The sequence below is a fragment of the Taudactylus pleione genome, unplaced genomic scaffold (genome assembly GCF_031769625.1).
Source record: "Taudactylus pleione unplaced genomic scaffold, aTauple2 ptg000519l, whole genome shotgun sequence".
NCBI classification, from domain to species: domain Eukaryota; kingdom Metazoa; phylum Chordata; class Amphibia; order Anura; family Myobatrachidae; genus Taudactylus; species Taudactylus pleione.
This window is the reverse complement of record NW_028284921.1, coordinates 2,244,236-2,270,291: the sequence shown is the minus strand read 5'-3', so window position 1 is coordinate 2,270,291 and position 26,056 is coordinate 2,244,236. Positions and strand designations below refer to the sequence as shown.

The 26,056-nt window shown below is 42.8% G+C and overlaps 1 protein-coding gene across 1 annotated transcript in view; it reads right to left on the bottom strand.

Moving 5' to 3' along the window:
• Positions 1-1,422: 1,422 nt before the first annotated feature.
• The window catches only part of SLC30A9 (solute carrier family 30 member 9), a 99,153-nt gene continuing 74,519 nt past the window's right edge, over positions 1,423-26,056 (bottom strand). The window contains exon 18 of the mRNA XM_088450574.1: positions 1,423-4,602. Coding sequence (XP_088306700.1) covers positions 4,558-4,602 — 45 coding nt within the window. The 3' untranslated portion in view covers positions 1,423-4,557. The remainder of the gene's footprint in view (positions 4,603-26,056) is intronic.

Below are 26,056 nucleotides of genomic sequence, written 5' to 3'. Positions count from 1 at the left end.
CCCGCTTGTGAGCGCTCAGTGCTTGCGACTGGGTCTGAATCAGGCCCTGTGATCATTCCTTTCAAGAGGACTTTGTAGCACTGTTGTAGGTTATAGATCCTTCTTCCACTCTTGCTGTGATCTCCACCCACCCGCCAGTCATCCATATTACTCCATTTCTTCCTGTAGTCACATCTCTAAGGACTTTGTCACTGATATTTCATATATTTATTATTTCTCAGTAACTTATGTGATAGTAGAGAATTTTTCTTGGGTCAACTGAAAATGTTCTGGTACCAAGGAGATCTTTGGTCAAAGGCTTTGATGTGCCCCCTTTTTTTAAGCTGCATAGAGTTTACCCACTAAAGCTAGTTAGAGTTTGCCAGGCAGTCGACCACCAAAGGAATGTTTCTTGTAAAGCCACTCTGATCATATGAGGTAATAAGGAAAATTCATAAGAAATATGGTCTGATTATTGTCTATGTCCACACACTATATTATATGGGGACCTGTTGGCCAATATCTTCTGGCAAGTCTGACCGGTTTGATAATCAAAGGAGAGTGTTTGTGGCCGGGTTTTTTGTTTTGTTACTGTGTTATCACTAAAACACTCATGCCTACACACTACATAATAAAACAGGCAGATCACCCAATTATTGTTAAATTGGCCCAGTAATTACATAGTGTGTACCTATCTTTAGTCTGTGGTTGTGTTAATATTAAGACGTGCAAAACTGTGCATATATGGCCTGAACAGGAATAGGCCTTTTTTATGTATTTTTTTTAGCGTTCTTGATGATCAGTGAATACAATAACAAGCTCCCTAAAACTAAGGTTTGTAGCCAGTGAAAGGAAAATCCTGGGTTTAAAACCAGTAAATTAGGATAGAGCTGGGTTGGAGCTTAAGATTTAAATAAGGTACTGGTCCCTGTGGGCGGTGCGATGAGAGCTGGATCAGCTGGTCGATCATATATAGTCCGTCTAGGTTGGCGTTGTGAAGAACAAATTATTTTGCAAACGTAAAAATTGTCTGACTTCCTGACCAATAAAGCAAATTCTTAAAATCCAAATTTCCATTCATCATGAAGGCATCAGTCAAATGGCCAAACTAATATTTAAAAAAAAATAAATAAATAATAAAAAAAAAAGTTTAGATTTTCTTTAGAGTGCTGCATAAAATTTGGTGGAGCTAATTAAACATAAATAAGTACTGGGCTGCACCATTGTTTGCGAAGTTCTGCCTGCACACTTACAGCTGAGTCATAAAAGAAGATCATAAAAGAAGCTCAATTGAATAAATGGTAAATTGAATAGCAGTAGACTTCAGCCCATTTGGCCATATACCATCTTGTAAAATTAGCATTTTCACACACAACATTTAGGGACACAGATTTATTATCACACTGTTATGGTGGAAATTGAGAAGCAGTTAAGAAGCCAGGAGACATTTTTAATAAGTTTTATTTTTCTTAAAATTGTTTATTTTTTTTCTTAAACTCTGGTACGGACCATGTAAATACATACAGTAAAGTCAAGTACTCCTAACAAAAAAAAAACTGGACACTTCAGCTGATGAGAAGTATGTCATATGCACTACAGTAATTTCTACAATAATGTAAGCTACAACATTCATCCATATCGGCAAGTTCACCAATGCTCCATACAACGTGAATGCCATTGGAATAAATGTGCTTTTCACTATTCTAAAATGCTGCTGTATCGTTATCTCTGAACAACCCTAATCTCGTGATAACGAGCCGACATATTATCACAGGAAACTATACCGATCTATGTGGCTCAATCAGCCATTTCTTTCAAAGCAGCAGTGGCAAAAAGTACACACATTCTTCTCCTGCGTTGCAAGTTTGCCAAGAAATGAGAGGATGTAATGTGATATTTAATATGCAATTGTAAGTGGCTTTGAAATCAGCTACTGAAATTGCAATAATCAATATTAATAGTACAAGAATCAGATTAAATTAGACCTTCATCATGCTTTCAAATCTTTTTACTGAACCCATTTAAAAAAATATATATATTTTTCCCAGAAATATGTTTTAAAGTCTTCAGTTATTACCCATCTTCCTTCTCAGTTGTCAGGTCCTCGCCAATTACTAATGTTTGGTATCCAAATGTACACTGTGTGGTCACTTGAAAGGACTATGTTAAAAAATGTAGCTGCAGGACAGCTGTTATGAATGCAATGTATTAGGTGTGGGGGGTCTGTAAACATAAAATCCATGGGCCTGATTCAGCAAGGATCGCTATTGCGATTCCGCGCGCAGATGGCCGATTGTTGCGTACTGTGCATGCATTGCAGTGCGCAAAGGCTCCAAAGCGATCGCAGTGACCACGCAGATCTATCGCATAGATTTACAGGAAGTGGAAGTTTGGGGGTGAGGTCGGAGAAACACAGGCATTCCTGACCGTTTGAACGCTGTTGCATGGGCGTGCATAAATTAGCCATTGCGACTGCATGTGCAGCTTGAGTACTTACTGCGTGCAACAAACTTAGCAATTTCTAAGTAAGGTCAGGGCTGCTGTAATTCTGCGTTAGTGACCAAAGGTACTCAATGTTACCGATGTTTATGAAGGTTTGCAAAGTATTACGGATGTGAGATAGCGGTAGTGGGCGACTCTATATGCTGCTAGTGCGACGGCATTGCGATTACAATCATTAGTATATTTTGCCGCAGACCTACGTGCGATTACGGAGCTGCAATTGCAGTAGCGATCCTTACTGAATCAGGCCCCATGTTTCCTGGTGCCCCTGAAATGTCAGCGACAATCCTTGTAAGAGAAAAAGAGATGCTTTAGACAGACATTCTAACGTGTAGAGAAAGCGGAGTCATTTTAGCACTGGAGAAATAAAGGTGATCATTACACATCTATCTTTAATGTAAGATAAAAGACAGACATACTGTATGGGACACATGCAAGTCATGTCACAGTCATACTACTGTCATACTATTCTTGCACTCTCTATATACAATGGATTATATACAATTTTTTTTCTAAAAAAAAGTTTCCAATACAATTTACGTAAAAAAAAACAAAAAACACTTTCTATCCTGTACAAATTAGATTCGGCAGTCAGAGCATTAAATGTTCTTTTATCAATAAATTAAAAGTATTTCCTACATGTAATTATATATACACAGAAAAAAACATGTTATAGTCCATGATAAATCTGCAGGAAAAGCAAATGATGTGAGATCATGTGCGCTAAAAAACATAGGATGAAGTTAGAGATGCGATAGCAGCGCTCAAATGCCCAAGTTAGACCCTGTTAGAGACAGACGAGCTGCAGCATGAAGATGTTCTGTGTAAAGAGGAAAAAATGCTTTATAAACATTCAGATAGTGAATGAGATTTTTGAAAGTTGACATCAAAAGTAGCTTCATTAATGTGGGCACTTGAAATTAAGGTGTGTGCTGCTGCCCTTCTGATTCGGTCATCAGGAGAGGGTTGGCATTACACACTTACTGTTTTCACCTGTCAGGACTCCTTCACACATAAGCAATGGGAAAATGGGTGAAATGCATTCAAATGCAGCAAATTAGAAGCATTACAGTGATACATGTTTCCCATGCATTGTGCTTTTACCAATACAATCTATTGCACTGGTAATTGGTAAAAAAAAGCATGAGGGAATAGGCTGTTCCTCATTCTCAAATGCAGCACTGGCGTTTTCTCACACCATGGTGGGAATAAGTCCATAAGAAATCTAGATTCTATGCACTTTTCAGGCATTAGGGAGCAGCTGAAAAGAACATTGACAATGGATTGTTGTACATGAGAACTCATAGAAACTACAGACATCACTGGGATCCAAAGAGATTTGTTGTGCTGTACTAAGGGGTAACTTCACTACCATAGCAGCCATGCATTATTCTGTAATGTTACCACCATTTCCAAACATCTGGATAATCAGATTTAGAAAAGAGAGAGCAAGCATGGGGCATAGACATTGTTATATGATGGTCTTCAGTGACTGGGAAACATGATGTGACCGACATTACGTAGTGTATATCTACACATTCCTTTGTATTAAATACCAGCCTAATGCAGGAGTCCTATGATTATGACAGCTAACTTGTTGCACTGACCTTGTCCTCAAAAATAATGAATCCATCAATATTACAGTCTTATACAATGAGCCTAAAGTACATTCAAGGAATGGCATCATTTGTGGGAGTGCAAACGGTTGATTTCTTATCTCAAGCTTTCAACCAAAATAAAAATATACAAAAAACTAAAAATAAAAGAACATTTTGTGCATGAAGAGGGAATGAAATAAAACAACGCGGCTGACTCCAGTGAGGCAGATCTACAAATAAATAACACTAGCTTTGTTTTATCCTGCACCAAAAGGGATTGCAAATAATTGTACAGCACTGGCCTCTATGATGCTCTTGTAAACATGACTTATTATGCAAAGCATTTGCATGGCAGTGCAATATGCACTCATTTACAATTTAGTCATGGAGCATGCACACAGAAAATAAAATGAAGCTTCTTGTACGGTCTCCTTCTCTCTTCCTCTATAAATTGTATGAATAGAAATGTTTTCCGCTTCTATAAAATTTCCAAGTCAACGTGCCGAACCTCAGGATTGCATTGCTGTAACAAAGAGGAGATGTAATTAATGATACATAGGAAAACATTTGCATCCTGGTCACATTACTTCAGCAACAGAAACATAGTCTCTACGATAGATATCGTTTATAGGAGACGAGTTAATATTTTATAAAAGATATGTCAGAGCTGGGGAGCCCCCTGCGTGCAGAACTGTATATACGCTCTGCAGCCTCAATCTGTTTACAGCATAAGTGATGTTTAATGGTCATAATGAATACTGGAAGCTCTTTCTTGTCCTGCTCTGTGCTGCTTGTACACGGATGTTATGTGGAAACAGAGGGTTCAGCAAATGCTGCCAGCAAGTACTCTCCTGACCACACTTTGTAGCTGCAGCTTCTGTGCACCAGTCATTAGGGGCCCCAAGCTGTCCTTTATAAAGAAACAAACCTATTAATTTAGAATATAACCATAGAATCACACATCCAGAGCAGTCTCATTCCCAAGTATCACCGTTTATTAAAAATGCATTTGCTCCAGTAGTAGAAAGAAAAAAAAATGAGCACGGTTTACCTCAAGTGATTACGCCCTATGGCGCAGGTTCTGAGTTGGGAGCAAAGCAAAAAAAAAAGCCAGTAACTCTGTGCCTAGACGCCTACATTTCAGCAGGTGCGTCTAGATTCACACAGAGATGCAATGATTGCGGGACCAAAGGTATGACGGAAGGATTGAGGGAATTCCTTGCCAAATGTGGATGAGTTACACAAGCACATCTAATTTCATACAGAAGAGACAACATGAGCTTTCATTTTGTCACAATTATTTTATTAATATATGGGAAGGAAAAGAGCACAGTTACATAGGTGTTCCTTGTCCTCCACCACCAAATGACTAATTATCTTCCACTTTTCAGTTCCCCAAGATCTTGTTTTCCTCCTATACGGAGCCTAGAGACAGCATGCACCTTCCAGCCTATACAACGGGACACGCTGCTGCACCTTCCAGCCTATACAACGGGACACGCTGCTGCACCTTCCAGCCTATACAACGGGACACGTCGCTGCACCTGTCAGCCTATACAACGGGACACGCTGCTGCACCTTCCAGCCTATACAACGGGACACGCTGCTGCACCTTCCAGCCTATACAACGGGACACGTCGCTGCACCTGTCAGCCTATACAACGGGACACGCTGCTGCACCTTCCAGCCTATACAACGGGACACGCTGCTGCACCTTCCAGCCTATACAACGGGACACGCCGCTGCACCTTCCAGCCTATACAGCGGGACAAGCCGCACCTACCAGCCTATACAACAGGACACGCTGCTGCACCTTCCAGCCTATACAGCGGGACAAGCCGCACCTGTGCAATTTTCGTACAGTGTGGCACATGTATAATTGCATTCTGACCAATGTAAAATATATCCTTAAACCACACAACACTCACACATGTACTACACATGTACTAAAGACAGCAACACTGCCCAATCACTCTTATGATAAACATATACATTTAGAAGCATTTTAGGAGAAAAGCTATAAAAGTTATAATAATAATAATAATAATAAAGTGGTCCTGAGGTGTTATTAGGATGGACCATGATGTGATATTTTTCTGTTTCTACAATGTACATTACCTGCGCATCCACCAATCTACATACTTATTTTACACAGATGAACAGAGGCACCAAGATATGGTGGGGGCTGGTACTGTGCCTGTCTGGAAGAATTTGAGGTCACGCCCCCCTCAAGATATACATAGTTCACAATGGCATGGGGTCCCGCACCCCAAAGCCACATCTCGCTAAATACAGAAGCCCACCATTTTCTTAGCACCCCTGGAGAGAAGAGCATGAAGTGGGTATGCACTTTATAATGTGCTTGACAGACAAGTAGAAGCATTTAATGTATGTACATTTTGGGAGTTAGTAAATGACTGGTATCTCTACATGTCCTTCAGTACCAAAATATATACCTCAAGCTTTTCCAGGGGATATATATACACCCATCAGCCAAAACAATAAACAGATAAAGTGAATAAGATTGATTATCTTGTTACAATGGCACCTGACAAGGGGTGAGATATTTTAAGCAACAAGTAAACAGTCCATTCTTGTACCTACTAAAAGTGGTCGAACGAAGGACAACCGGTGAACCGGTGACAGTGTCCTGGGCACCCAAGGCTCATTGTTGCGTGTGGGGAAGCTAGCCCGTGTGGTCCGATCCCACAGAAGAGCTGTAGCACAAATTGCTGAAAATGTTAATGCTGGCTATGATAGAAAGGTGTGACAACACACGGTACATCACAGCTTGCTGCGTATGGGACTACCTGCCCATGCTGACCCCTGTCCACAGCAAGAAGCACCTACAATGTTCACCTGATCGTCTGATGAATAACATTTTCTTTTACATCATGTGAACGGCCGGATGCGTGTGAGTCGTTTACCTGGAGAGGAGATGGCTGCACTATGGGAAGAAGGCAAGCCGGCAGAGGCAATGCGATGCTTTGGGCAATGCTCTGACCCTTGGGTCCTGGCATATATGTGGATGTTACTTTGACACGTACCACCTACTAATCCTTTATGGCAACGGTATTCCCTGATGGCTGTGGCCTCTTTCAGCAGGATAATGCACCCTGCAAACATTGTTCAGGAATGGTGTGAGGAACATGACAAATAGTTCAAAGTGTTGACTTGGCCTCCAAATTCCCCAGATCTCAATCCAATCGAGCATCTGTGGGATGTGCTGGAAGAACAAGTCTGAGCCATGGAGGCCCCACCTCACAACTTACAGGACTTAAAGGATCTCCTGCTAACGTCTTGGTGCCAGATACCACAGGACACCTTCAGCAGTCTTGTGAAGTCCATGCCTCGATGGGTCAAATCTGTTTTGGTGGCACAAGTAAGACCTACACAATATTAGGCAGGTAGTTTTAATGTTATGGCTTATGGGTGTATTTAATACATGAAAAAAATGCAATATGTTTAGAAAGCCACCTCCATTTACAGTGTGCAAGTCAGGTATATACAGATGTGTCCACATACACCAATCCTCAAATCACACCAAATAGCCCCATTTGGCACGCCACAGACTTTGCAACTAAAGGTGCGTATCCACTACACAAGAGTGGGACGACTGTGCGATTACAACATTGTAATCGTGCAATTGTTCATCGCCCTGTGCAGTGAATAATGTGCCCACACTGAACGATATGTCATTCAGTGCATGCACCCTCCCTCATCCCTGAACATGCACAACCTGTCGATATCGGCAGACGGGCCTGCATATTCAGGCGATGATAGATGTCGAAAACGGCCAGCGGGAGCGCGCATCGCTGTTAGTTTTCGACATTTTACTGCAACATTTTTTTTAACGATTAATGATGTCGCAATCGTTCAATCGCTCATTTTAATAGTCTAGTGGATTTGCGCGTTTAGCCACACCATGGGACTTTTTCTTAAAATATGCATCTTAATGTGCTATTTTATACAGAGTCCGTTGCGACTACAAAATACTAATCCTACCATATGACAAGACGGAAAGCACTGGGGTACATTTACCCCTGAGCTTACAAAGACACAAGAAATGTAATTAGTGTAGTGTGAACCATTCATGTGTGCTAAAAGGAGCACTGAATTATCAAGTTAAATACAACAGATGCTGCCGGTCTTCTCTAACGATACAATTGCAGATGTACAGATGTGGCCTCAAACATCTAGCCTCCTTACGCGTTAAAACAGCCCTTCTATACGTGCCATGCCGTGGCGTCTTTTTCCTTCGAATGCGTCTTTCGCACAGAATAGGATGCACAAGCAGCTTCTGCTGATTAAACCATGTGGCATGGCTATGTTCTGTGTGTGACTGCGGGTGTATCTGCATGCAAAATACTACGTTACAGTGTCGCTGTGTGAATATGATGTATTTGAAGGGAAAAAGTTGCACGAAAAAAAAAAAGACGCTCGCTGCTAGAGTCACGCCACAGCTTAACGCGCAAGGAAGTAAGATGTGGACACATCTGTATATTGGGAGTTGTTCCAGAGTTACAGGAAAAGAAAGCATTAAAGGAATAACATTTTAACTAACAGACTTATGGGGTACTGAAATTAGCCGCGGTAATTTGCAGTGGGCTAAATGATCCCTGGAGCTATTCAATTAGCCCCAAAGTGCAGCATTTACCGGGGATTTTTATTTACAACTGCACAAGCAACGAAAAACAATTCCGATGACCAGGTGGTTAACAAATGCTGCAACAATGTTAATGCAAGAACCCATGAACTTCTCACAGATGTGTGTTAACGCCCGTTAACCTTAAAGGTGTCGGGTGAAAAAGGGAGTGTAATTGAATAGCCTGGGGCATTAAAGCCACAATCTCTCTCCCTTTTTCACCCTTGAAAACTATTCACGGCTAATTGAATTGCCCTCCTTAGCTCACAATTGAAAATAGAAAAAAAAAAAAAAAAGTACTTGAATCAAACTTTCCTAACATGCAATAAATTACTGAAGGTTATTTCTTTATGCTTTGAAATAAAAGCTAAGGAATAAATGATGGTGGGTATTTCGGCACTTTCTGCAAACATTAATACTTACAAACCACACACATCTATAACTAAAATCCATATTTCATAAAAGTATAAAGCATTACAGTAATAATCCAAATTACTCTTTAATTATCATTATGTCAAAACATGATCTATTATTTAGTTAAATGGCAGACCAGCAAATTAATTATGTAAGCCTTCCAGAACGGTTTATAAGATGTTGGAGCATTGCAAGAGGTAAGCATGATAATCTGGCATTTCTTTCCATGCAGATAAAATCGACATTACATATTTTAAGCACAAAGGAAGTAGATTATAAATTGTATGAGTGGACACTATTGTGGTAGCATTGAACAGAGAAGGCAAGATCTGTCCCTTACTCTCAGTGGTGTAGTTGGTGCTGTATTCTGATACATAATGCTTGAGCATGGGGAAGGCCAAAATGACGAAACCGGGTGTATCATGTGAGTACAAAGGGCCTGATTCAGAGTCGCTCGTAAGCGGCCGAACGTTCGCTCTGAGCAATGTTCGCACAACTGCGCATGCGTATGGGTCGTAATGCGCATGCGCAAACCAGTCATTGCGGTCGGAAATCGTGCGCTCTCAAAACAGCGAGGGGCTGCTAATTTGATTGACAGAATGTACCGTTTGTGGGTGGTAATAGGGCAAGGTGCTTGAAAACGGGGAGTGGAGATCCGAACGCAGGCATGCCAAACGGTCAAAAGGGCGTTTAATGGGAGTGCATAATTAGTAAAGGAGCGTCATCGACCACGTCACTTGGTTGTCTTTTAGCCTGAACTGCTCGCAGTGATAGTGGTAAGAAAAACCTACCACAAGCACTGCGAGCAGTTCAGATGCCTTTCGATGTACCCGATTAATCTAATAAATACCGGAGATGACGTGTGTTGCGAAGGGCAAAGGGGCGTCTTTACAAAATAGCGAGTGCATTTTTCGTTCGCTCGCTCGCTCAGACATAGAGGCGTCAACAAACCGCAAAGAGCGAGCGCTCAATTTAAATAGCCGGCCCCTTTTTTGGAACGACCGTCCGCAAATAGCGTCCGGCTCTGAATCAGGCCCAAAGTGCGGACCTTTATTCTTGTACTAAATAGATTTCTGTTAGCGCCTTCTGTAACAATCTGTGTGATTACCAAATGCAGTGTGTGTATGTGTAATATGTATACACATACATACATACATACATACACACACATACGCACACACTTCACCGGACGATGCAGCACTCCTGGCTCACAAAAATCTAGGCTGATACTGTGCTATACTCGCAACTGTAATTTAAGGGACATTTTGGTAAAAACTGACATCACTATTATAGGCAGAACTAATACCAATTTCCTTAATAATAAAAAAGGATGCATCAAGTGCTCACGCAAGACCTGGAGGGTATTTATTACCAGGCGATACATTTTACCACCCACATACAGTAAAAGCTTATAAAATCAGACACCGCCTCACATGTACAGATGTCAGATGTGTCCTCATACATCTAGCCTTCTTGCGAGTTAAACAGCCCTTCTAATCGCGCCATGCCGTGGCGTGACTCGGTAGCGGCGAGTCTTTTTTGTGAGACTTTCTACATTCAAATGCATCTTGCGAATAGATAGCACAAGTTATGCACAAGCTATGATTAAAATGATGTGCGGCATACCTATGTTCTGTGTGCAACTGCGGGTGTATCTGCATGCAAAATGCCAAGTTACAGTGTCACAGCCGCTGACACTATAACATAGCGTTTCACATGCAGATACACCTGCACTCACACACAGCCATACGCATGCTGCACATAATTTTAATGTATGGAAGCGGTAACATTAAGTGAAAGTGTGTATGGATGACCAGTTAACTGCTTTACAGAGCTGCTCAACCGAGGCACCATGTCGTACATTTTATGCAGCCCTGAGGAAGAGTCCTGGTGACTTGAACATGTTGGCGGTTTATTGTACTCGTAAGAACCATTATTAATCAAATAACAAGGAATTGTATTATATAGCGCCCGAATTAGTTTGATTTATTTGTTTATTGTACTCACCTGTGTACATCTATAAGGACTTTGGGATATTTCAAATAGTGAAGTGACCTGGTTTAACCCCCTGGAACAGAGTCTGGAAGGGAGGAGGGATGTTTTCGGAGCCTCCCACTTACGAATAGCCATTTCCTAGCTTCCTCTGGTGGAGCCATCACGGTATGGTTCAAATCCTTACAGTCCACTTTGTTTTTTCTAATTGTTTTTTAATTTTAGATTGCTTCTATTACCTTTTTTGTGCATGTGATTCAAGAAGAGAACACACTTCATGCAACCTTGGAAAGACTCCTAATTGAACAGTGGTTTTATCTATGGACATTCCATATGGAGTACTCCATCTGGTAGAAGAGGACTTATATATTATTGAAAGGACTTTCATAAAACCTGAAAAAGGTCTTATTAGACTTTCAACTAAGATTTTTATTATGTTTACCTATATAGTAAAAATTCTGTTTCTGTAGCGCCCTGAGAAATTCCTTTTTTATTCTGAGATTGTTGTTGTATTGGGGTACAACTGGGAATTTATCAGGCAGCATAACTAGGAGTGCCAGTGTGGTCTTCATCTTCCTTGTATACCATGCTGTACAGCCCAAGAGCCCCTGAACGCACGAGTGGAGTGAGCCCGAATTAAGGCCGGAACAGTCACATTCGAGGACAAATATGCCTGCCGAGTGGCACCAGTGACCTATCTAGCAATGGACCCTTATGAGGCAGGCCAGCCTCTTTTTGGTGCATCAAATCAACACCAACAGGGAATCCGTATGCCTCAAAGACGCAGTACAGTCCAAGTAAATGCGTAACGCACGTACCACATCCAACAGTACTAAGGAAGAAGCACTACTAGTCACTGAACTCTGACGAAAAAGCCGGGAGAACAATGTCCTGGTTCATGTAGAAAGCCAAAACCACCTTCCTCAGAAAGGAAGGTTTAGTGCGTAACACTACCCTATCCTCAAGAGAAGCGGAGCTTTACAAGAAAGAGCCACTAATTCAGATACCCTTCTGGCCGAAGCAATGGCCAGAAGGAAAACAACCTTCAGAGTGAGATATCACAATTCTACAGATTCCAAAGGCTCAAGTGGTGCCTTTTGAAGTGCCTCCAAAACTTTATTCAAATCCCAAGGAGGAACCGGTGGGACATAAGGCGGCTGTATGTGAAGAACCCCCTGCAAGAATGTCTGAACTTCAGGAATGGTGGCCAATTTCCTTTCAAACAGGAATGATGAGCCCGAAATTTGTCCCTTAAAAGAGGACAATCTCAGACCGTTAACCAAACCCTCTTGTAGAAAAGACAAGAGGCGGGACACATTAAACCTTTCAGGTTTGAGCTTATGCTGTTCACACCTAGAAACACAGTACTTGTCAAAAGTCTGAGCACACCAGTATATTTTAAGGGAGTTTCAATTTAACTGCACAGTAACTAAATAAAACCTGTTTTATTGGCTTTGTTTACAAAATAAACAACTGTTTGAACAATAAGGAAACAAAAAAAAAAAAACACTTGTTTTGACTTTTAGGCAAGTTTATTTAGGTAGTCTGCTTTCATTGAAGTGACGACCCTTAGGTTTGATAAGCGCTTTGCATATCCTTGGCATCCTATTTACTAATTTTTCCAGCTTTTGGCGATCCATTCGACTCCAGCAGCTTTGAAGAGCCTCCCAGAGGCCCTCAGTGTTGGTAGGCATCTGTTTTCGGAGTTCCCTGTCTAGTTCTTCCACTCAAAAGCTCGATGGGTGAAACATCTGGTGATTGAGGTGGCCATTCCATTTTTGTTACGACTTGAGTGTCTTCTTTCTTTTGCAAATAATTAGTACACAACTTGGACGTATGTTTTGGATCGTTATCTTGTTGGAAAACGAAGTTCTGACCCACAAGTCGCCTTCCGGAGGGAATCGCATGACGCACTAATATGTTGTGGTACACCTTTTGATTCATTATTCCATCGATTCTGTCTAAGTCACCAACTTGGTTGCCCGCGAAACATCCCCAAACCATCACATTGCCTCCTCCATGCTTAACTGTTGGCGCTACACAGTGTAGGAGATTTGTCAGTCCAGAGCACCCTCTTCCACTATTCTTCAGTCCAATGCTTCTTAGCCCATGCGTGCCTTTTTGCTACGTTTGTAGCTCGTAGAAGTGGTTTTCTTACCACAACCCTACCACTAAGGCCATATTCCTGCAAGCGCCTGGCCACCATCCTATCGGACACAGGCTGGGAACGACTTTTCCGCAATTCTCTTCCAATTTCCGGAGCAGTCAAACATCTGTTACACTTGCTAGTAGTCACAATGAAGTTGTCCTCACGAATCGTTGTTGTATTTGGACGACCAGTTCGTTTTCTTGTAACATTTTGACCGGTTTTTGACTTTCGTTCAATAGCCCGATGCATGGCCCCAACGGATACCTCTCAACCGTTTGTGGCTTTGCCGCAAATAATAACCTTATTCCCTCAAAATAATGATTTGAGCACGTGTTTCCACACTTAACTCAGTTCTTTTTGTCCATTTTTGACTAACTGCAGCTTTCAGGAAACTTGTTGACAATTTGGAATGTAAAAAAGCAGCACAAGTAGCAGAATGTACGATAAACCAGCTTCTTTTCGATTTCAGGGGGTGTGCTCAGACTTTTGACAAGTACTGTATATATCTTCGCTATCCGATGATAAATCTGGGAAGTTGTTTGCGAACCTGTATTATGGTTTTCACCACAGAGTGAAGAAAACCATTTTGCCGTCAAAATATTGGATTAAGAACCATGCCTTCAAAGCCAAGCGAAGCAAATCAGGGTGCGCCCTCCACAGATGCCTAAGGATCCCGGGACCGGGAGCCGTACCTTGGAAGTTTCTTGTTCAGACGAGAAGCCATTAGGATCTATGTCTGGAGATCCCCATCTGGCAACTTTTTCTGCAAACACCTCCTGGTGTAATTCCCATTCCCCTGGGTGCACACTGTGACAACTTAAAAAGTCCACCTTCCAGTTGTCCACCCCTGGAATGCAAACTGCTGAAATAGCTGGAACCCAATTTTCTGGTCAATGAAGGATGTAAGAAACTTCCCTCATTGCTAGCCAGCTGCATGTGATACCCTGCTTGTTTATGTAAGCAACTGCTGTGGCATTGTCGGATTGGATTCGTACTGGTAAATTCTTTAGATAGCATTGAACCTGAGTCAATGCATATTGAATTGCCCTTAATACCAGTATACTGATGGGAAGAAAGGCTTCCTGGACAGACCAAAGACCCTGTGTCTGTCTAGAACCACCGGCCCTCAGCCTGTTAGGCTGGCATCTGTGGTGACAATGGCCCAGTCTTTTACGGACAATTGACAACCCCTGTTCTTATTAGCATCCTGTATACACCACAAGAGAGACTGGCGGGTCTGTAGTGATAATCTGAACATCTGCTTGTTTAATAGAGGGTCTGGTTTTACCCATCAATGAAGAAATTGGTTCTGTAGAGGTCGGGCGTGAAATCTGGCAAAAGGAACAGCTTCGAATAAAGCTATCCTAGCTCTTAGCACCGAGATATGAGATATCTGTAAAATGGTCCTTATTCGGGATTGCAGATGCTGAATCTTTGCCTGCAGAAGAAACACTCTGTGACACGGGGTGTATGAGAAGGCATTTGATTTGGGAAAGTTGATGATCTAGCCGAATCTCTGGAGCATATCTAAGGTGATCTGAGGATGTTGTTGCAATAGAACTATTGAGGGAGCCCTTAGCAACAAATCGTCCAGATAAGCCAACACATTTATCCTGTGGAGGACAGCTCTATCCTGGTGAAAAATCAAAAAGGGGGAGCGACAAGAGAGCGCTGCCAAATCAGAGACTATGCGTGCAGAGGAGATAGCGAGGAGAAAGGGTCTTTGCTGTTAACCACTTCAAATCTACTGATTCCACGGTGCAACTGGTGGGATAAAGGTTGGCTGAACTTGGAGAACACCCTGTAAAAAGATTCTAACATCCGGCAGACAAGCAATCCTTCTCTCCAACCAAACTGACAGCGCAGAAACCTGTACTCTCAGGGTGGCCAGGCGGATACCGAGGTCTAACCTAGCCTGGAGAAAAGAAAGTACCCGGGAAACCCTAAAAACTTTAGGGTCATACTTTCTGTGGGAACACCATTGACCAAAAGAGTGCCAAACTCTGTAATAGATGCGAGCAGAGGAAGGCTTTCGTGCCCTAAGCATCGTATGAATCACAGAGCTGGAGAACCCTTTGGAAGTGGAAGATGGAAGTCTCAAGAGCCATGCCGTCAAAGACAGATGAGGTAAATCCGGATGCAGGCAGGGACCCTGTACTAACAAAACTGGCCATAGATGAAGAGGGCAACGGAGTGTCTACGGATATATTCCGTATGTCGGTGAACCAATTGCGCCTGGGCCAAGCAGGAGCTACTAGTATTACTGTGCCGCCTTCTTGCTTGAATTTCCTGAGGACCCTCGGGAGGAGGAATATCGGAGGAAAGAGGTATGCCAGCCTGAAGTCCGACCTCACTGCCAGCGCGTCCATGAAGGCTGCTGAGGGATCTCTGGTTCTGGACCCATACCTGGGGACCTTGTAGTTGTGACGTGAGGCCATGAGGTCTATGTCTGGTAGGCCCCATTTGTTCACCAGGAGTCAAAAGACTCCTGAGTGGAGAGCCCACTCTCCGGTGTGTATGTCCTGATGAATTAGGAGGTTCGCTTCCCAATTGAGGACTCCCGGGATGAATATTGCAGAATTAGCCGGAAGACGGCGTTAGGCCGAGATCAGAATGTTTGCCACTTCCCTCATGGCTGCCTGACTTCGCGTGCCTCCTTGATGATTGAGATAGGCTACTGTGGTCGCGTTGTCAGACTGGATCTGGACCGGCATGCCTTGGAGGAGGTCCTTTGCCAGGATGAGCGCTTTATATACTGCACGAAGCTCCAGGATGTTTATGGGCAGGTGACTTTCCTGATTTGTCCATCTTCCCTGAAAAGGTATGATGACCTCTCACCTCCACCCACCCGCGTCCGAGGTGAGGAACACCCAATTTTGAATAAAAAATGGGCGACCCTTGTCCAGATGAGACTTTTGTAGCCACCACGATAGAGACGAACCGCCGGAGTGAGAGGTATCCTCTGGGACTGTATTAGATGATACTGCCCCCGTTCCACCAGGAAAGAATCCATTGTTGCAAAATCCTGGAGTGGAACGGAGCATATACCAACATGTTGAAGGTGGATACGATTGACCACTGGACCTGCATCCAGTGGTCAACCGCTGATAGAATGGATACCCTTCACTTGCGGAATAATTTGCGCACTCACAATAATAGGGCCGAAATCTTGTTCCCTGGCAGAAACAACCTTTATGCCTGAGAATCCAGAAGTGCCCACTGATGTACCATCCGCTGTATTGGAGAAAGAGAGGATTTCTTCCAATTGATGATCTAGCCGTGTGTCTGTAGGCAGGCAATGGTCAGCTGGAGATGGTGTTGTAAAACAGCTGGAGACTGTGACAATATCAGAAGGTCTTCCTGGTATGGCAGTATTCTGACTCCCTGACGCCTGAGGTAGGCTGTCATAACCACCATTATTTTGGTGAAGACCCTAGGGGCTGTTGGTAGACCAAAGGGCATTGCCTGAAATTGGTAATGTTGTTGAATGAAAGTAAACCGTAGAAATTTTTGGTGGGATGGTGTAAAAGGCACATACAGATATGCCTCCTGAATGTCCAGGGAAGCCATAAAATCCCCAGGTTCCAATAATTGACCGAAGGGTCTCCATACGGTACTTGGGTACACGGATAAACTTATTGAGGGTTTTCAGATTTAGAATAGGGCAATGAGACCCATCTGATTTCTGAACCAAAAACAGATTGTAATAATAACCCCTACCTTGTTGAACCACAGGAACCGGGATCATCACCCCTGCCCGCAGCAGGGAGTAAATAGCCTCATGGAGGGCCAAAACCTTGATAGAATCTGATGGGGGATTTGTACAAAAAAAACTTCTGGGGAGGATGCCTCCGGAAGGTGAGGGCATACCCCCCGAGAGACCACTTCTCGAACCCAGGAGTCTGTTTGATGCCAGTAGTCCGCTACATGAAGAAGTTGGCCTCCCACCCTGGGATCCCCCAGGAGGAGGCCTTCCCCATCAGGCAGAGGGTTTGTCGTCCGGCTTGGAAGCTTTGTCTGACCGGCCAGGATCTCTTAGTTTGCTGCTTGATGGTCCAGCAAGAATTAGACAGTCTGGAAAAAGGCTTACCTTTTGCTCTTCCCTGAGGGCGAAAGGACCGAAAAAAAACAACTGCCTAGACTTTGATGTAGCTGTTGATGGCAGACCTGCAGATTTTGAGGCTGCCAGAGTAGCCACTATCTTATCCAATTCTGCTCCAAAAAGTATATTTTCATAAAATGTAAGGATTTCAGAACCTTCTTGATCCCGCATCTGCTTTCCAGGACCTTAAACAAAGTGCTCTACGAGCAAAAACCGATGCTTTAGAAGCCAGGAGCCCAGCATCTACTGCAGCTTCTCCAAAATAGGAAGTTGCTTCCCGTATGTGGGAGATATAAGTCAGCTGTTCTCTGGTAGCATATGGTAGAGCATTTTCCAATGCCCCTGTCCATTCTTCAACAGCCTTGTATACCCAGGCCGCAGCCATAGCTGGCAGAGTAACAGCTCCAGACAATGAAAACACTGATTTAAGACATGTTTAAATTTTTCTATCTCTAGGATCTTTGAGGGAAAATGCTGGCAGTATAGACAACGTAGCACTCCTAACTAAATGTGTGACATGGGCATCCACAGTCGGAGGGGATTCCCACTTAGTACATTCAGTAGGTGGGAAAGAATATAAAGATGCTAATCTTTTAGTAACATGGAACCATTTATCCGGGGTACTCCATGCTTCCTCCATAAATCAGTGAGCTGCTCAGACTTCGGAAAGTCAGCTTTTATCACCTTCTGGTGTTTAAACATTGGAGCCTTAGGTCTAGGAGCTGGTTCATCATCCTTTATATTTAGGATTGATTTGACTGCTCTCACCAAAGAAGGGACGGACATCCACTGTAGAAGGATGGCCCTTCTCTCCTGAGATGGAACCTGGAGAAGAACCAGGCGCATCATCTGACTCCTCCGATGATGTGTCTGAATCTACATGCTGAGCAGACTGATAAATTATCATCCCTTCTTGCTAGATTAAATGCATTTTCTTAAATTATTAATTTTATATGATCCATGTATCTGAAATAATCTGGATCTGTTGAATATAAGGTCACGATTGTTGTAAAATATTGTTAGTTTATTTGAAATGTCAATCTTAGAAAGAATTATTCAAAACAGAACCAGCTCAGAAATGATCCCAGTGTATTTGCTATATTTATCTATTTTTTTATTTCTACAATTTTTTTACTGTTATTGTTTATATTTGTATTGTTTATTATGTAATGTACCTTTCCCAATATATTGTCCTGTATAGGTCACTACAGATTTAAGATATAACTGAATAGAGTGATCAACTGTCTTTTTCTCTTGAAGGACTCCACAAGAAAATGGCTACTGGCGGAATGACTACATAAATTTAGAGAAGTCTAAGTAGACAACAAAATGGTGCTGTCCAAATGATCCCAAGACTGCCGACACTCAATACAAACACTAGCAACTGGCCCCGATGTCCAATGTCAGAAATATGCACAAATCCAAAGAAGAAGACAGGCACTCGGAGGCACAATATAAGAAGCAAAAAATGTGTTACAATACACTATTTTTTGCATCTTCTATTGTGCCGAGTGCCTGTATGTATGTACAGTCAGGTCCATAAATATAGGGACATTGACAGAATTTTCATATTTTGGCCTCTATTCACCACCACAATGGCTTTGAAATGAAACAAACAAGATGTGATTTAACTGCAGACTTTCAGATTTAATTTGAGGGTAATTACACCCAAATCAGGTGAACGGTGTAGGAATTACAACGGTTTCTATATGTGCGTCCCACTTTTTAAGGAGCCAAAAGTAATGGGACAAACTAAGCAATCCTAAATCTAACTTTCACTTTTTAATACTTTGTTGCAAATCCTTTGCAGGCAATTACAGCCTGAAGTCTGGAACGGATAGACATCACCAGACGCTGGGTTTCATCCCTGGTGATGCTCTGCCAGGCCTCTACTGCAAATGTCTTCAGTTCCTGCTTGTTCTTGGGGCATTTTACCTTCAGTTTTGCCTTCATCAAGTGAAATGCATGCTCAAATGGATTCAGGTCAGGGGATTGACTTGGCCTTGCATAACATTCCACTTTTTAGCCTTAACAAACTCTGGTTGCTTTTGGGTCGGGTCATTGTCCATCTGCACTATGAAGCATCGTCCAATGAGTTCTGAAGCATTTGACTGAATATAAGCATATACAATTGCCCAAAACACTTCAGAATTAATTCTGCTGCTTTTGTCAGCAGTCACATCATCAATAAATACAAGGGAACCAGTTCCATTGGCAGCCATAAATGCCCACGCCATGACACTACCACCACCATGCTTCACTGATGAGGTGGTATGTTTTGGATCATGAGCAGTTCCTTTCCTTCTCCGTACTCTACTCTTCCCATCACTCTGGTACAAGTTGATCTTTGTCTAATCTCATAGGATGTTGTTCCAGAACTGTAATGGCTTTTTTAGATGTTGTTTGGCAAACTGTAATCTGGTCTTCCTGTTTTTGTGGCTCATCAATGGTTTGCATCTTGTGGTGAACCCTCTATATTCACGCTTGTGAAGTTTTCTCTTGATTGTTGACTTTGACACATATACACCTGCCTCCTGGAGAGTGTTCTTGATTTGGCCAACTGTTGTGAAGGGGTTTTTCTTCAGCAGGGAAATAATTCTTCTGTCATCCACCACAGTTGTTTTCCGTGGTCTTACGGGTCTTTTGGTGTTGCTGAGCTCTCCAGTTCGTTCTTTCTTTTTAAGAATGTTCCAAACAGTTGATTTGGCCACACCTAATGTTTTTGCTATCTCTCTGATGGGTTTGTTTTGATTTTTCAGCCTAATGATGGCTTGCTTCACTGATAGTGACAGCTCTTTGGATCTCATATTGAGAGTCGACATCAACTGATTCCAAATGCAAATGTCACACCTGGAATCAACTCCAGACCTTTTACCTGCTTAATTGATAGTGAAATAACGAGGAAATAGCCCACACTTGTCCATGAAATAGCTTTTGAGGCGATAGTCCCATTAGTTTTGGCCCCTTAAAAAGTGGGAGGCACATATTGAAACCGTTGTAATTCCTACACCGTTCACCTGATTTGGATGTAAGTACCCTCAAATTAAATCTGAAAGTCTGCAGTTAAAGCACATCTTGTTTATTTCATTTCAAAACCATTGTGGTGGTGAATAGAGGCCAAAATATGAAAATTCTGTCAATGTCCCAATATTTATGGACCTAACTGTATGTATCTTATTGTTTTTATATTACTATTATTGTACCCACTTGCTGATTACCTTGTACCCATACTTCTGTTTACAATGTGGCAGTGCATTGCTGAGTCCAACTGTGATTGATTTGCAAATAGAATATGCCTAACCATGTTTTTCAGCGGCAGGAACTGGGAGACTAGTCAGGATAGAGGGAAAGATGAATGCAGCAATGTACAGAGACATCCTGGATGAAAACCTGCTCCAGAGCGCTCTTGACCTCAGACTGGGGCCATGATTCATTTTTCAGCTACGAAGTGAGAAGTAATAATGCCACTGTATAGGTCCTTGGTACGGCTTCATCTAGAATACTGTGTTCAGTTCTGGAGGCCATATCTCCAGAAGGATATAGACACATTAGAGACGGTATAAAGAAGGGCCATTAAAATGGTGCATGGCCTACAGCACAGAACTTACCCGGAAAGACTAAAAGATCTTAATATGTATAGTTTGGAACAGAGAAGGGAAAGGGGGGACATGATAGAAACTTTCAAATACATGAAGGGTTTTAACAAGGGACAAGAGGGAAGCATTTTTCAAAGAAAGAGATGTACAAGAACACAAGGACATGCACCAACACTGTAGGGAGGCTCAGAGGAAATTTGAGGATAAATTACTTCACAGAAAGGGTAGTGGATAAGTGGAATAGCCTCCCATCAGATGTGGTTGGAGCTAAAACGGTGGAACAATTTAAACACGCTTGGGATAGGCATAAGAATATCCTTAAGAGAGACGTAAGGAGTAAATAGGGTTGAAGTTGCCTAAAGGACACAAGGGGCAGACTAGAAGGGCCAAGTGGTTCTTATCTGCAGTCAAATTCTATGTTTCCAAGATAAGTGTGCCAAGCTTGTGGCATCATATTCAAAAAGACTTGAGGCTGTAATTGCTGGCAAAGGTGCATCAACAAAGTATTGAGGAAAGGCTGTGAATACTATGTATATGTGATTTCTTAGTGTTTAAAAAGTTTTTTTTAGATTTTTGCAAATTTAATTAAAAAACAAACAAACGTTGTGATTATGGGGTATTGTGTGTAGAATTTTGAGGCCAAAAAGGAATTTATTCCATTTTGGAATAAGTCTGTAACATAACAAAATGTGGAAAAAGTGAAGCGCTGTGAATACTTTCCGGATGCACATGACATGAGTAGCATAAAATGACTTTGTAAACCTGCCTCAATACTGAAGAGATTATGTTATGCACCACCTACACCGTTACGGGTGAGAGCTCTCATGTGATGGGTGCGGGCTATCAAATCGATGATCCTACGCGTTTTGTCTGCTTAAGGGACTTCTTCAGAGGTACAAAACTTCAAATAGAATTGTACTATGAGACCAAGAAAGATAGTAAAGGTAGACAGCTGATAAGCACTATGGATAATACATATACAGCGAAATAACATTTAAATGGGTGTGAACTATTGAGAATAAGACTTAAAATACAGAAATAAAATTGCCAGTAAGACATGAAAACATCTCCTAAGGAGAAGAGTTGTCCAAGGGTCTATGGTGAAGCTAGTGTACTGCCATAGGGACCAAACCCTGTCTAACTTCATCGGATACGGTTATTTGCTGAAATACAATTGCTGGCTACCATTTTCCAACATTCTAAAAGTTGCTAAACTCAACCATATAACAGCCTCCAATACTTTGCTAATGGCCTCTAACAGCCATCTACACTGTCCTATGCTCTTATTTTCCACTTTTGGTGGGGTTCAGGATGATTTCCCCAATCTATTATGCACTTCAAATATTGCAGCAATGCCTGCAACTTTCCATTTTTTAACCGAATTGTGCGTGTACCTGTATCGTGCTTCAAGAATATATCCTGCAAAGTGTGCGTTAATGTAATGTGGGACGTCACATTACAGAACTCGCAACTAATTGAATTCAGCACATTGTGTACAGGTTCATGTGCTGATAAACATAATTTAGAAAGCTATTTGTTGCAATTTGATACGGTTCATTCTTGATCACAGAATCAGTTTATTTAACCAGTCCCCCATTGCCTTAATTGTAAGCACATAGGATACACTCCAGTTTGGAAGTAATTGGAAGAAATGACAGACTACTGTTTTTGTGATGTTAGTAAAGTAGATCTAAAAACACAGAGGGGGAACTTCATAAATACTGAAGGTTTCTTCAAGAGCACTGTGTGAGCACAGCATGACACGTACATAAACCCGAAAAATAGGCTCCCTGGGTAGCTGACAAACTGAATAGTGAGGAAATTAGCAACTATAAATTAGCAACAGCAAAGGCTGTTGCAGAACCAGATATGGATGTAAAAAGAAGCAGCTCATTTAGTCTGCGATCTGTAGCCAAGGCCTTGAAGGTTAGCGACAGGCCCCATTCTCATAGAACGTTGCCTGGCCATATTCACTGATTTACTGTAACAACTACAGGAGCTCTGTAAAATTTACAGTTATGGTAGACTTACCTAGATAACTCCTTTTCTTCGAGGTCTATAGGGCCCACAGGTATACCATGGGGGATATTATGGTTGGAGACCAGGCACCAAACAGTTGAAGCTTCAGCTCCCAGGATGCCTTCGGGTCCTCCTCCATATATACCCCACCCCCCCGCCACAGTTTCGTTAACAAGCCTCAAGGCAGGAGAAGGAAAGAGGAGAAGGAAGAGTAATCGTATACCAGAAATACTCTTACACAAAATGAGGGAATCTGTGACCGAAAGAAAAAATACCTAATGCAGCCAGGTGGCTGCCCTGTGGACCCTATGGACCTCGAAGAAAAAGAGTTATCAATGGTAATTCTACCATAACTCTTATTTTCTTCTTCATACCCCTGAGAGACCACTTCTCGGACCCAGGCATCTGTTGTTGTTTGACGCCAACAAACCACAAACTGAAGAAGTTGGCCTTGCACCCCGGTATCCCCCAGGAGGAGGCCCGCCCCATTAGGCATCTAGAGCAGCTTCTCCCAGATAGGAAGCCGCTTCCTGTATATGGGAGATATACATTATCTGTTCACTGGTAGCATTTAGTAGAGAATTTTCTAATGCTCCCATCCATTCTTCAACAGCTTTGGCTACCCAGGCTCCTGCCACAGCTGGACAAGTAACAGCTCCAGATGATGAAAAGATCATCTTAAGACATGCTTCAGTCTTTTTATCCATGGAATCCTTCAGGGAAGATGCAGACTGAATAGGCAACGTAGCATTTCTGATCAAATGCGTCACATGAGCATCCACAGTAGGAGGTACCTCCCGATTAGTACATTCAGAAGCTGGAAAAGGATACAACAATGTAATTCTCTTATTCACATAAAAACATTTGTCAAGGTTACCCCATGCCTCATCCATAAGCTCAGTGAGCTGTTCAGATACAGGGAACTCCGTTTTGACCACCTTCCAGTGGTCATTAAACACTGGAGCCTTCTTACTTTGAGCTAGTTCATCATCCTGAATGTCTAGGATTGATTTAACCGCCTTCACTAAAGAAGGAACATCCACTGTAGATGGATGGTTGTCCTCCCCCAAGCTAGACCCTGGAGAGGAAATTTATCTGAATCCTCTGATCATGCATCTGAATCCATATGTTGAGCAGAATGATAAAAAGATAACTTGTGCTTAGGCGCCTTAGTAACTACCGGTCTGCTATCGGCATTAGATGGTGCCATCCTCCAATTAGAATGGCCATCAACATCCTTCCAGGAAAAATGCATAGGAGGGGCATAGATAGCATGCTGTGTACACCTCATCCAAGGAGACATAGTGGGAGCAGCCATACGATCCACAAACTGCTTCATTACCTGGGAAAAAGAGGCTACCCAAGAAGGCTCTTGTCCAGGCACATGTACACTGGGGGTTGGTTAGGTGGCTCTTTATGACAGACAACACACCAACCATTCTTAATGCCCTGACGGGACAAATAAGTCATACATGCTTTACATGAAACCAGCACAGAAGGCTCCCCCTCCTATATCCCTTTATCTTTTGACATGTTCAGTAAAGGCAATATTTGCAATGTTATGTGACAGCCTTCACAAAATCTAAATGAATGTGAAGTACTCAGAGAAAAACCTCCACCCCAAGAGGAAGGAGAGAAAAAACAGTGATAGTTATAATTGATAGACAGAAATAAAAGACAGTGTCAATACAGCAGCTAGCCAACAGTCACATACCATGCATATGTAATAAAATCACAATCGACTCTAAATCAACTACACAAACACAAAGGAATGGTAGAATTATATACCTTAACCAAGGGAGAGGTATACAGGGAGACTGACCCAAATCCACCGGAGACCAACAGCAAGCACTGAGGGCCTGATTCAGACCCACTCTCAAGCGTGTTGATTGTTAGGCCATGCGCAAGCCCCGGAGCGAGCACACAAAGCACTCGCTCCGGCGCTCGTATCCAAAAGGGGCAGCTGTCGATGTTGATCGACAGCTCGCCCCGTTTGGAAGGCGGGGCTGGCTGGGCAAACGGAGGCGTTCCTGCAGGAACGCCTGCCGTTTATGGGCGGTCCTACTGACATCACTCGTGATGTCAGTAGGTGGACTTCCTGCTCTATTAGAGCAGGAAGTCCACTGGGGCTTGCGGCAACGAGACCCTACCGCAAGGGTCTCGTCGCAAGCCCGATGGTCGCGATGGTCTTGACCATCGCGACCATCACCTAGCCGCTCGCATAAGTTGTGGGTGGTAACCCACAGCTATGCGAGCGGCCAAGAGGCCGCAACTAAAAAAAAAAAAACAGCATCCGCCTTGATTCAGAGTGAGCGCTCGCTTTTTGCGAGTGCCTCTGAATCAGGGCCTGAGTGTGCTGCCGGGGGAGCGCCTACCTCCCCTAACCAGCCGGGTACGCTGGCCTCAGATGATAAGGCCCTGGTGGTGTAGTGAGGACGCTGATAACCCGGGCCCTGACATCAGCGGCTTTTGGTGCGTCTCTGACACCAGAAGCAAGGACTGCCGCGCGATTCCCCGTAATCACCTTACCTGACATCTCTGAGCATCCGGTTGCAGTCCAGGTTGCAGCATTGCGGCTAGCAAGCTTAGCCGCGACCTGCCAAAATCACCAGCCCAGTTACTGGCATTGCGGCCCTTCGGACATAGATGGAGTCGCAGTATATGCGCCTTAATTCAGACGCTTAGTACTGCCAACCCAAAAACATAAAATAAAAGCTTAGGACCGCCAGAACAGTCCCCTGTTACAAAGGTGTGTCTTGATCCTGCCGCACCAAACAACTGAAGTCCTATGGCTAGCGGAAGGGTATATATGGAGGAGGACCCCGAGGCATCCTGGGAGCTGAAGCTTTAACTGTTTGGTGCCTGGTCTCCAACCATAATATCCCACATGGTATCCCTGTGGATCCCTATGGACCCTGAAGAAGAAATTAATGTTACTACATATGATGTTGATTTTAGGCAAACAATTATATTTTTATACAGTGTGGAGGCTTGGGATGGGCTTAAACAAAATGTAAATGCACCACTGTCATGTAACCAGATTGGCAATAATAATTGCAC